General features: G+C 38.4%; 1 protein-coding gene and 1 long non-coding RNA gene across 2 annotated transcripts; both read right to left on the reverse strand.

Annotated features, from left to right (window-relative positions):
- Positions 1-532: 532 nt before the first annotated feature.
- On the reverse strand, positions 533-3944 carry LOC127241893 (protein NUCLEAR FUSION DEFECTIVE 4-like). The gene is made up of 3 exons (XM_051261166.1): positions 3144-3944; positions 1681-2645; positions 533-1557 (listed from the first exon to the last, which is right to left on the reverse strand). Exons 1-3 carry the CDS (start codon positions 3477-3479, stop codon positions 1041-1043), a joined length of 1818 nt encoding a protein of 605 aa, XP_051117123.1. The 5' UTR covers positions 3480-3944; the 3' UTR covers positions 533-1040.
- Positions 3945-9244: 5300 nt separating this feature from the next.
- Positions 9245-10937, reverse strand: LOC127241963 (uncharacterized). The gene is made up of 3 exons (XR_007836676.1): positions 10881-10937; positions 10390-10446; positions 9245-9270 (listed from the first exon to the last, which is right to left on the reverse strand). It is a non-coding gene; the product is annotated as an uncharacterized LOC127241963 (long non-coding RNA).
- Between the last annotated feature and the right edge of the window lie 2461 nt (positions 10938-13398).

A 13398-nucleotide genomic window follows, 5' to 3' on the forward strand; every position in this document is an offset into this window, starting at 1 on the left:
TGCTTCCCATCATATATAAAGAACCCCACACAAACATCATGCAATGCAGGTTAGTGTATATCCTCGAGTGGTACAGCCTGAGAAAGAGAGAGAGGGTGATTCAGGTTGCAACGGGAGGGAGGGAAGGCAAGCAAGAAAAGAAGGGATTGTAAGTGAATCCAGAAATGGTGCTTGCTTCTGCTAGCCACCCCATCTTGCTGAAGAAGAGGCCAGGTCAGGTCTGGTCTGGCATGATCGATTCAGGAATGAGAAGCTGTGGAATTCTTCCTTTCTAACATTATGCATTCTTCGTTCCATTCAGCCACAGCAGCTAAGAAAGGAAGTGAATCAAAAGTTTGCGCATACATAATTAGTTCCTGCATTGCATTTAATTTGTCACGCCCACTTTTGTCAGCTTAAAGCATGGCGGCTGTCTGGTCTAATCTAATCTAATCTTATTCCATTCCATCCAACCCAGATGTGCCAGTTCGCCACAAATGGAACTGCAAGGGAAGGGTGGGGTAGGAAGACCGACGACACTAACACCACAAGATAAGAAACAACTTCATTTCATCATCGTTCAGGGGGCAGGCAATTCATTAATAAATGTTTTATTATGACATGATCTGGTCAAGAGAACAAACAATAATACAACAGGCGTAAGAAGCAGTATGTGATGTGAGGGCAGGGCAGGGCAGGGCGTGTCACAAACTCAAACTCCAAACTCAACCAAAACCAAAACCAGCAGATAGACAAAGACTGCTTCCCTCCCTCAAAGAATGAATGTATATTATATAGATAGAGATAGTTGTGGGTGATGCAGCCGATATATTCATTCATAGCCATGTCACGAATCACCCTTGCCTCCTTATCTGCCTGCAGCAAGACCAACAACTCTCTCTCTCTCTCTCTCGATTGCTTCTCTGGAGTATGTATGTATGTATGTATATAGATAGATAGATAGATGGATGGATGAATGAATGTATAATCCAAATAGAAACAAGCAAAGGCAAAATGAAACAAGTACCCACAGGCAGGCAGGCTGCATAATATCTACCTATCTATCTACCTCCCGCCCCAGCTGCTGCTGCTGCCGGCGATCGACCATACAGGTGAGCGTACACAGTCTTTGTCCTGTAAACAAGAATCATGCTTAAAATAGAGGCGACGATGCAGATCCCACACAGGATCAAGGAGGACATGAAGTAGCAGACGGTTCCGTGGCATTTGAGAGGCTCTTCCACGCGGATGAAACTCGACAATAAGCTGCTGCCGCCTCCACCAGCCTGCTTCTCCGCTTCCCTATCATATATGGTACTTGCAATCACGCCAGAGAAAATCAAAGAACCTGCAGGGTTTGCGATGGTAATCACATTGTACAGACCCCCAAACTTTTTCAACCCAAACAACTCGGAAACTGCAGCAGGCACTATGGCCCAGTGTGACCCATAGCCAATCCCTACAAGAAGAGTCCCAACGTACATCGCCCCGGGCCAACCCATCGCAAAGAAGAAATGACCCACTGCCATTACAAGCTGGGCAACAGCCATGGCCAAATGCCTCGGGTAGGCATAGTCGCTGTAAGCAGTTAGTTACAGTTAGAACAAGTAAAAATGTTGAAGAATTTCCGGCAGCAGCAGATAGATAGATAGATAGATGATGCTGCTGCTGCTATTTATATATTCATCATCCATACCATACCTGACAATTTTCTCAGACAGGAAGCCACCACCAACACGGCCTAGAAAGTTGAAAATGCTGATCAAGGAAACAAACACATGGGTGTTTTCGTACCCCAAAGACTCGCTCATCTGTCCCAAGTTATCGATCACAGTCAATCCGGAGCCCGAGCCCAGCATAAGAGAGAAGAAGATGAGCCAAAAATCTGCCTTGATCAATGCCTCCATCATAGTGAAGTCCTCCCCTCTGTGCGGCCGCCTTCTTCTCTTGATCCTAACTGCCCCCTCCGCAGCAGCTTGGGCGAGCCGGGACTGGAGTTGAGCAATTCTCTTGTGCCTCTCCGAGGCAGGAAGCATATCCACTTCTTTTGGCTTCTCCTCTTCCACTTCGCTGAAAATGATTTCTTGAGATTCGTAGCCCCCCAGCGCTGTGCTGCTCTCCTGCTGCTGCTGCCGCTGCTGCTGCTCATTGTTGGGTGGTACAAGCGCTTCTTCCTCCAGTGATTTTGGCTCAGAGGGAGCAGCAGCAACGAGATTGATGGGGATGAGAATGGGGAGCAACAAAAGGATGAGCAAGATAACCGTGAAGACGATGGTAATCGTGTGGCTCACAGCCACCAGGTCCTGTACAACCATCACCCCCATCAGATAAGCAGCCAAAACGAGGCAGATGCTATAGACAACGGAGAAATTGAAGTTGTCGGACGACAGTAGCTGCTTGTGGCCGCCGACGGGCCTGATGACGAACATGAGGGCGATCGCCACCATGCTGGGGCCAACTGCAACCATAAACAGCAGCGAAGCATGGTCCGGAGAGTGGATGAGCGTGTATATCTGCGACAAGATTGCACCACTCAACCCAGCAAAGCCCTTGAGTATCCCCACAACAGGACCTCGGCTCTTGGGGAAATTCTGCACGCAGGACACCAGTGATACAGTATTGAAGTAGGTCTCGCCATTTGTCCCCACGAAGATGAGGATGCACATCTGCGTAGCAATCAACACCAAATTGAATTAAAACCTTACAATCCCTATTGCTATTGCTATTGCTTTTGGTTGGACAGACTCCATCCAACCTAGACATCCCACTTTCCAAAGAATCGTCTAAAGGGGGTTCTCGGAGCTAGCAGCGCCTAAAAGTAAGTTTTAACGACAAAGCGTTGAATCCTCAATACTCGGCCAAAAAAAGGCAAGGCTGAGGCTTAATAATTAAATTAAAGCAAAAGAAATGGAGCAGAGAATCCTCTGATGTCCTGCTTCGGCTCCTACGCTTTGGCTGATGAAATTCAACCCAGAATTAGACACAGATTATTACAGTTGTGTTGTGTTTCGGATGGATGATCGATCCTCACCCACCCACCCCAGGAAACTACACCCAAAGCTCGATTGTTGATGCCGAAGGTTCAGAATATATATTTTTTTTAATTTTATTTTTTAAAAAAGGGAAAAAGCATGAATGAAATGAAATGAAAGGAAGGTACTCACAGCCCACAAGGGCAAAACCGGAACTCTGCCGGTGACGACGAGCCAAACCCAACCATACCCAATAAAATTCTTCAAGGCGCCCACAAGCAGCACACCCCAGAGGGGCAAAAAATCGCCTATTCCACCCGAGAAGATTCCAAAGCTGTCGCCCAAATCCTTTGCGACTCCTAAACTTGCGAGCTGCCTCTGGTTATAGTTTAGATTGGTTTTAATGGTAGGTGAGATGCTGCCAAACAAGTACCCAATCCCGGCGCAGGATTGGAGCCACATTGCAGCCACAAAAACGAGCCATCTGTTACTGAGGAGCAAGGAGAGCTTTGCGGAGGCAAGGCCCATGTGATATCACGGCTGTAGTATGTACAAGCGTATATAGTCGGCAGGCAGAGGCACAGCGTGGCTTGAAGAGGAGAAGCAAACCAGAACTGAATCGAGTATAAAAGTGTAGATACTAGTGTTGGGGGAAGGGGAAAGGAAAATGAAGATGAAGATGAGGGTGAGGGTGTTTGGTTAGTAGCGGCTAAATTCGCAATCATTCACAATCACAGGAGGAGGGATGGACTGGACGGCCCTACATGGAAAATGATTGGCGTTGTGTGATGATGACGAGACTTGAGCGATGTATGGACGGATGGATGTTATGCAGTGGTTGAGACTAGAGAGAGCAGCACCAGCACGCCATAATGTTCTCTCCTCTCCTCTCCTCTCCGACTCTCTACCTCTACTGAACAAAAGTAGGTAAATAAATATTAGTAGGAGTTTTGATCTTACTATCATGATACACCGTCCAAACATTGAAAGTAAATGATACCGATAATCATCATCTCCCATGCTTTTGGGAAATTAATAAGTTATATATGGATTGAATGAATCCAGGGTGGTTTTGGTTGATCACGCAAGCACACCTGGCATGCCTGCCTGCCTGCACTGACGATTCAAGTGTGTTGACCTGACCGCCTTCAAAAAAATGATAGTGAAGAGGGATGATACTAACAATAATATAATAACTTACTAGTTAATAATAAGCGGGAGGTGAGGAGGCTTAGACTAATTATTAACAAATAAATAACTTAAAATGACTTAGGCACGTCTGTGTCTCGAGTGCCAGCCAGAGTCAGCAAAGTCGGAGAAGATGGATAAAAACGTGGATTGCATAATTTTATGCGTACGTACATGTGAACATCAAGGCCAGCTGGAATTGGAATTGGAATTGAAATTAGATCGAGGGGCCTTGGCCTGTCGGTCCGGGAGAGAGAGATGAAATGAATGTAAATTTGGCACATGCCCATGTTGGATTAAAAATTGTAACTATTTGGGCTATAAGTCAGATTAAGTTAAATGTGTTTAGTAAGTGTGAGCCTCCGATGTACAGAAATCTGGTAACTTGTTAATTGGGTGATGAGATCAATTAATAATAAGGGATATAAATAGGGTTGTGATCTCAGGTCTAAACGCAACATCCATTACGTTTCATATCTCATCGTGGAAGTAACGGCAGAAACCCTAGTGGTTTTCTCAAGAGGGGTTGCGTCGTAGGCTTGAAGAACACAAAACCCTCCATTGTTTGCATATTCGAATTCGACTATACTAATGGAATAAGGTTAGATCTAATTTGCTTTATTTTTATCTCAATTATGACAACACGGTAGATCATGCCCTGGTAAGTTCCAACAATTGGTATCAGAGCCTTTCCGTATTGAATTATTTTGCGAATTAATTTTTGGTCATTACATTGAAATTTTAATTTTGATTAAAGTCATTCCCTGTGCACCTGTTATGAAATCGGTAGATACATGGTCTGAATGAGCCCTTGCAATCCGCGTGTGTTTGTTTGTTACAGTAATGCATAATTCATTAGTATTCATTACTCTTTAATTGAATTTATGGAATCATGTATATATATATAAATTGGAACAGCACGTGACATTGTAAACTTAGGGTTCTCATAGCATTTGTTTATATATCTATTTCAATAAAAATGATTTCAACGAAACAATCATGCATGTTGATTAAAATAATTAATGGAATAATGCCAAAATTAATATGAAATCATGGTATTTGTCATTATGGAAGGAGATTAAGAAGCTAATGGAATCAGCCTTTATCGGTGAATAATTTTATTATTGTTTATTCCTAATTTTATTACAATAATTCATACAACTATGGATTGATTGCATGTGTTTGTATTTAATTTATAGTTTTATTTATTTATCCACTTAATTTTGGATTTATAAATAATTTTGGGACTAAGTATTTAATTAAAATCGGATAATTAATTACTTCAATTAGTTAACTGTCAATTCAATTATAATTTCATTGAGTATCTGTATCCAATTACGAGTAATATATGCAATGAGAAGATAATTGCATTTGAGCAACTCTGTTTGTTTATATATATTTATTTTTTTGAATCAAAATGAGATGTGGTCAATCTTAATTGATATTGCATCTTGATGGAGCATTCGGTATTATTAATTGATTATGCATGGAATCAGTACATGTCCATCTGCAAGCACATGGAGTAACGTTGGTTTAATCATAAACATCCATATTAAGTATTTCAAAGCGCGATACGAAGTTAGAAACAAACAAACACTTGGCTTCAATTTTACGAAGAGCTGCAAATGTACCTTTTGCAAGTCATTTTAAGTGCATCAGAATGCTTCACACCCAAAATAAACATAATTCTGCTTAAGCACTAATAATATATATATAAGAAATATCATGTTTAGGTCCCGTAAGAGATAGGGATGACCTGGTGGTGTGGGGGGTGAACTTGTGACCGCGAAGTTATGGTTCAAATTTCAACGTCTCCAAGTCCACTTGCCTTGTCGGATCTAGTTTGCAGGGTATAGGTTGGGCTGGAGGGCACTGGTGGCTGCCGATTTCCACATTATAAAAATATTTATCTACTTTATTAGACTTCTTTTTATAGAATCATGTTGGGGTATACTTAATCAATTGTAACGATATGGATTATTAAATCCGACGCAAACCATATTTATTTATTTATTTATTTATTCATTAGTACTGATTTTATAAAATTGAATATTCATTATGATTCGTTTGATAGTCCAATTAAATTTGGATTACAACAACATGTATTTTGACAGGATGCGTTTATTCAAATTCGACTATAATTATTTGGTGTATTAATTTATAGTCTCTTCGGGTGACATATTTTTGTCTGTGTAATTCCGCTGCATTTGGCACTTTCTTGGACTGCTTGATTATTTAATGAGTCCATAAATTAATTGTTGTTGTTATAGTTTTAATATGTATTGAACATAATATTTGATTTATTTAAAGTGAATTTAATTAGCAATAAATAATATAATATATTTTATGAATTGGTTGAAACAGTTATGTTGCCAAAGCAGCCTCTGTGTAGATCAGTTTATTTTGTGTATTTGAAAGTTGTGTTTGTGACTTACAAGGCTCTTGATTGACCCAAAGACAATTCAGCCATTAAGTAGTTACATGCATATTAGTGACATTGAATGTGGTGATAATAATCTGGTTATTTTGTGTGTGAATAATAAATCTGTCCAAAGATAATGTGTTTTTTGACACACTACTGCATTGTCAACATTCAATTGTCAAAATAAGTTCATCATTAGTGAGTCAGTAATTTGTCTAACGAAATTTGCTGATGTTGCTCGATAACTTGTGATAAGATTGCTAATTTCTTTCATAAATTCACATACGAAACATTCAGTAGCTTATAGACATGTGCATTCAGTTGCTAATAAGCATTCTTTATTTTCTATGGAATCAGACCCGTATATATTGAACATGATTCTGATTATAATTTAGTTTTAAAAAATTATAAATTCATTAATAATGCATGCTGCGTTTTGACGGTGAAGATCAAGTATTTGACGTTGCCAAAGTAACCTCTCTTATATAAGATTTTTTCTTGATAACGTAAGTGTTTATGTGTATTTTAATTTATGTGATTATTCTTCGGCCCAAAGGCAGTCGGTAATTGACAGAATGAAATATACATCTACGATAATATGTATGAGATGATTATATAGATTGAACTTATGTGAATAGTAAATCAGTCCAAAGATTAGTTATTGTTTGACATTACCTTATTATCCATATATGATTATTGCAACAAGATGACTGCTAGCAATCAATGTTATTGATCCAAAGATTGATCATTGATGTTGCACTTAGTGTCTTGGGATGAGAATGCATTATTATTGAGTTCATTATGCTTCATGAATATTTATGTGTATATTTATTTAGTCCCAACACTGTCTCGGGACAACTTTAAGCACTAAAAAGAATCAATTTTGATTCATTTGGTTGCATGAACCTTGACTTGGCATTAAGAGTAGACCAACCCACTCAAACGACGAGAAACACTGCATATGAAAAACAGTTATTTGAAAAGTGGGATAGTTCCAACGCCTAAGTCTGATTATCATTAAGAAAAACACTCCATAAATTTTAGGAGTTCTATGTATAATGATATGGATTCCTTGTCGCAATTAAGAAACGTTTTGCCAAAAGCGATAAGGCGGAAAATGAGTATTCTTCTCAAGAGTCTCATTACCATGAAGTACAACGACAAGGGAAACATAATGGAGTACATCCTGAACATGTCTAATATTGCTACTAAATTGAGGGCATTAAGTTAGACATTTCAGAGGACATGCTTGTCCTATTAATCTTGCTCTTGAAATTAATTTAATTTCAGTACATAGACACACCTGACGGTGGATTTTGGTGTAACAACTCACATCAGTTTGTCTATGCAATATTATTTTATTGTCGAAATCAATTGATGTTGAAAGATACATCTATATGAGTGACAACAAGAAAGTTCAAGTTGAAGTCATTGACAATTTTAAATTATTGCTGAGTACTGGTTACTAATTGAATTTGGATGAGACATTTTTTTATGGTACTATCTTTAGTCGAAATTTAATTTCGATTTTTATTTTGAATAAATTCAGTTATTATTGTTCATTTAGATATAGAGTTTTGTCTCTTCCAAAATTCAAAATTCGTTAGAACTAGTACCTTATTTGATAATAATAATCATCAGTTGCTTAATTGTATGACTTTATATTATGAATTAGTTATTGAACATATTCATATAACTTCCACGATTACGGATCCGCTTAATTAGTAAAAGGCTTCCACATAAGTTCTATAGTGAGCATATTGCTCGTTTGAAAAGTGGAACCATATTTCGATACTTCGGTTTAGTGAGAGCTAATTAGTAATGTTCAAATACACTAAGGTTACTTTATTTTGTCCTGCAGTATTCAGTATGCACTGTTCAGTATTTATTTTTAATTCGGTGTTCAGTTGTTCTGAATTAAAGTTAAGGTAGATCAGTTGGAAATAGGCATGTTAAGATCACATTATATGAAGTTTCCATGTTGTGCATCCGCACTTGATCGAATCTTAGGTTATATTAGTGTTGTGACCACTGAGCGGTGCTATTGCGATAAATGCAGTGACGGCATTGATGTGATTTATAGATGAGATTGGTAATATACATTAAAGGATCTGATAGCAAATGTTTTCATGAGCTCATAAGGTTATTCAGCGTACATTTACCAAAGTGGGAGATTGTTGGATTAAAAATCCAATTGTGGGTTAAATGTAACTATTTGTGCTATCAGTCAGATTAAGCCTATATTAAGTGATCTGTTAATTTATTAGGTTTAAATGTGTTTAGTAAGTGCGGGCCTCCAATGTACAGAAACCCGATAACTTGTTAATTGGGTGATGAGGCCAATTAATAATAAGGGATATAAATAGGGTTGTGATCCCAGGTCTAAACGCAACATCCATTACGTTTCATATCTCATCGTGTGTAACACCCCCAGTTGGCTCATACTGGAAATGCTACCGCCACACTGCATCATGAGGTCGTCACCTCCTACTTCGGGCCCCACAACACAGTGTTAAGGCTAAAATTAATTATATAAGCATTTTATTATTCCAAAAAAAAAATAGTTTATAAATATTTACAAAAACATACTCCCAAAACGGGAGGTTTTTCTAGTTAGAATTTACATATAATACATCAGATGCAGTTCACTCATTCAGCCCGTCTTTCTATCTCCCGAGACGTCCCCTGTCCCGGAGGTGCCATGCGTACCTGAATCAAATATTTTTCTTAAAAGCAGTCTAGAATTAAATCCATTTTAAGAACTAACATAAAATATGCCATGTCATGCTCGAAAATAGAGTTTAATTTCCGTCATTTGCAAAATAAATGCCATGACATGCCCATACTGAAATAATGTAACAATAATGTCAAAATCGACAACTCATGCACATATACCCATATACATATGTCAAAGTGAGCAGCCGGAATAACCTCGGCTCCATAATAACAGCTCACTAGACTATCATCAATAAATAGCCGGAAAATCCTCGGCTCAAGGAAGGACCTGGTAAACCCATAATAATATAACGGTCACCCGGTCACTCCCATATACCCACCATACGACTCCCGCAATCAATACATGGATAGTCGAACGTTGTCGCCATTAACCACAAGACACCCCATAGTCTGTGATAGCGAAGATAGGACCCTCCTGCCTAGCCCTACCCCGTGTAACGTAGTAGAATCCGTGCAACCTGGAATCACCCGAAGGAAATCCGGAAACTCTACTCCTCCTCGCACGCCCTAACGGGATCGCGTTTGGAGTTTGGCATCTGATCCTAAACTACCGGTAGACCTCACTAGTAGCTACTCCAATGAGTGGAACAACACCGAACCCGAATGATTAGACCAAATACGTCTCAACTGCAATGGGTCTAATCCCTGAATGACCGTGCGACTAAGTCACCCAGTTGTCCGACTACTATCGTCCACTATCGCCAAAGTGTTACGGTACATCGGGGTCGAATATCCTAACCCCAGATGATGCCCTCGCCTAGCACTACCGCACACGGCGACTAAACGATAGATCCATAAAACATATCCGATAAATCGTGCAATGTGTGCAGCATGTCAATAAGTGAATTTAATGAAAAGGGCTGGTGAGACGGCCCACCTATCCTCCTTTTTATAAATTCACCAACACGATCAAATACGTATATCGAATATCGTAAAACGAAGTTTCACACATGCATATACACACACATATATACATATATAGATGCACTGACCAAATGATTCCACATAATATCATATCAATATCAGAATCAGAATCACATGCAACATAAATACCTAATTTCTTAAAATTAGATTTAATTCCCTATTGCTTACCTCCTACCGATACTTTCTGGATTTTATAACTTCACCCAAATCTCCTCCAACGTACACCTGTCCCATTATTTACTCAAATCAGATGAGCTTTATGCTTATTCTCAGGAGCTACCTGCTTATTCAAAAGCTAATTTCTATAATTAACTCGTCGGGCTCCAAACTTTTATATTTAGTAGAATATGATATTCTAGCTATAAAATCCTTCTACCTCATAATATTTATATTGCCCGATTATTAAATAAAAATACGCAAAGGTATGAACAAGCAGGCAGGTGCGATATACTGCCGTTTTTTATTCGACTTGGATTGGTACGAAATTCTCAAAATATAATGTCGGCGCTACGAATAGGCTATTAGCTAAAGAAATTCATCGATTAAATAGCTAAATAGCCAATTTTGAATTTTTGAAGAATTTCTAATTTAATACTCCAATATCAAAATTCGTATTAAAATTTATAATCGGACTCTACGAATAGCAAGGAATACCATACCCAAGTCGGAATTGGAATCGGACGGCTAAATCTTTTTCTTTTTTTTTTTTTTTTTTTTTTTTTTCTTCTCCTTCTTCTTCCTCCCTTCCTTCTCCTCCTTTGGTTCGTTGCTGCTGCTGCGTTGGATTCTTTCTTTCTTTCTTTCTTTTCATATTATATATATATATATATATTATATTATTATTATTATTAAACGTAATATATTATTATTATTATTAAACATTATATATTATTATTATATTATTATTGTTATTAACGATGATGATAAGGTTCTTATCATCATCTACTATATTATTATTATATATATTATATTATATATTATATATTATATTTATATTTATATTTATTTTTAATTTTATCGATATTTATCCATTTAACAGTCTATTTAATTATAACTAATATACAAAATTGGAATATAATTTATCCCAAAATATTAGTTTCTTGATTCCATTACTATTGTCAAATATTTATTTGCTATAATAATATTATTTTATACATTCCGAAATCGGGGCATTACAATCCACTCCCCCTTAAAAAGATTTCGTCCCCGAAATCTAAACTCAAACACATAACAAGGCAACTTAATTAAACAATTGTGGGTATGCTTTGAACATTTCTTGTTCTACTTCCCACGTGGCCTCTTCCGCTCCATGTCTGGACCACATTACTTTCACCATACGAATATCTCGATTCCTCATGGTTCGGACCTTTGTGTCCATGATCCACAGAGGCTTTTCTTCATACGAAAGATCTTCATTCAGCTCTATCTCATCTGGAGATAAAATATGAGAAGGATCTGCAACATACCTACGAAGCTGAGATATATGAAACACATTATGGATACGCTCCATAGAATTTGGAAGTGCCAACCGATAGGCCCAATCACCAACTCGATCGACAATTTCATAAGGTCCAACATAACGCGGACTCAATTTTCCTTTAATCCCAAACCTTCTAATACCTTTCATTGGGGATACTTTCAATAAGACAAAATCTCCACTTTGAAATTGACCCTCACGTCGGGCTCTATCGGCATAACTCTTTTGACGATCTTGAGCTGCCTTCATCTTTTCTCTGATAATTCGAATCTTATTTTTCGATTCCTCAATCATTTCCGGACCCAGTATCAGTCGATCACTCATATCGTCCCAACTCAAAGGAGTTCTGCATTTTCGACCATAAAGAGCTTCAAAAGGAGCCATTCCGATACTTGCTTGATGGCTATTATTATATGAAAATTCCACTAAATCCAAGTGGTCTTCCCAACTCCCTTGAAATTCCATAGCACAAGCTCTTAGCATATCTTCCAGAATACGGATAGTTCTTTCTGACTGACCATCAGTCATAGGATGGAATGCAGTACTCATATGCAACTGAGTACCAAAGGCTTCCTGCAATTTTTGCCAAAATCGAGATTGAAAACGTGGATCACGATTTGATATGATCACCTCAGGAATACCGTGTCGTTTAACCACATAACGAACATATAATTTGGCCAATTTCTGCATACTCCAAGTCATACGTACTGGAATGAACACTGCTGACTTGGTCAATCTGTCTATAATTACCCAAATTGCATCTGTTCCCGACTTTGACCTTGGAAGTCCTGTTACAAAATCCATTGCGATAGAATCCCATTTCCAGAGTGGAACTTCTAAAGGTTGTAGCAACCCCATTGGTCTATGATGTTCTGCTTTTACCTTTTGACAATTTAAACATCGTGCAACAAATTTGGCTACATCCTTCTTCATGCCCTTCCACCAAAAATGTTGACGTAGGTCATGATACATTTTATTTCCCCCCGGATGCACTGAGTATGGTGTATTATGAGCCTCACTCATAATCTGCTCTTTCAAATCATTTCGATCCTTTGGGATACACCACCTCCCGTGAAATCGAAGACTCCCATCTGGAGCAATATTAAAATTTTGAGTCTGACCGTACTGAACTTTCACTGCAAGCTCAACCATTTTATTATCTTCCATTTGAGCCGCTCTAATGCGATCATAAATTTCAGGCTCAACTTGTATCATTTGCAAATATCCCCGAGTCATACCCCGTCCAAGTACCTCAATTTCCATCCGCGCTAAATCTTGGCACAGTTCATCAGCAACCGACATGAAGCCCAAGTTATGCTTTGGTTTTCGACTTAAGGCATCGGCTACAACATTTGCTTTGCCTTCATGATACACAATTTCAAGATCATAATCCTTCACCAATTCTAACCATCTTCTTTGTCTTAAATTCAATTCTTTTTGGGTGAAGATATATTTCAAACTTTGATGGTCAGTAAATATTCTGCAATGGGCTCCATAAAGATAGTGTCTCCAAATCTTCAAAGCAAACACCACTGCTGCCATTTCCAAGTCGTGTGTCGGATAATTCTCTTCGTGAGGTTTTAGTTGTCGTGATGCATAAGCAATAACTCTTTGATTCTGCATTAAGACACATCCCAATCCCTGCTTCGAAGCATCACTATACACTTCAAACTCCTCACCTTCCACTGGTAAAGCCAAAA

This window comes from Andrographis paniculata, unplaced genomic scaffold, assembly GCF_009805555.1.
Source record: "Andrographis paniculata isolate CXL003 unplaced genomic scaffold, ASM980555v1 Contig19END, whole genome shotgun sequence".
NCBI classification, from domain to species: Eukaryota; Viridiplantae; Streptophyta; class Magnoliopsida; order Lamiales; family Acanthaceae; genus Andrographis; species Andrographis paniculata.

Coding starts and splice junctions, on each gene's coding strand:
- LOC127241893 (XM_051261166.1), bottom strand. CDS start 3,479: ATGGGCCTTGCCTCCGCAAAGCTCTCCTTGCTCCTCAGTAACAGATGG. Junction 2,646..3,143: donor CGGTTTTGCCCTTGTGGGCT/GTGAGTACCTTC, acceptor ATTGCTACGCAG/ATGTGCATCCTCATCTTCGT. Junction 1,558..1,680: donor CTGTCTGAGAAAATTGTCAG/GTATGGTATGGA, acceptor AACTGCTTACAG/CGACTATGCCTACCCGAGGC.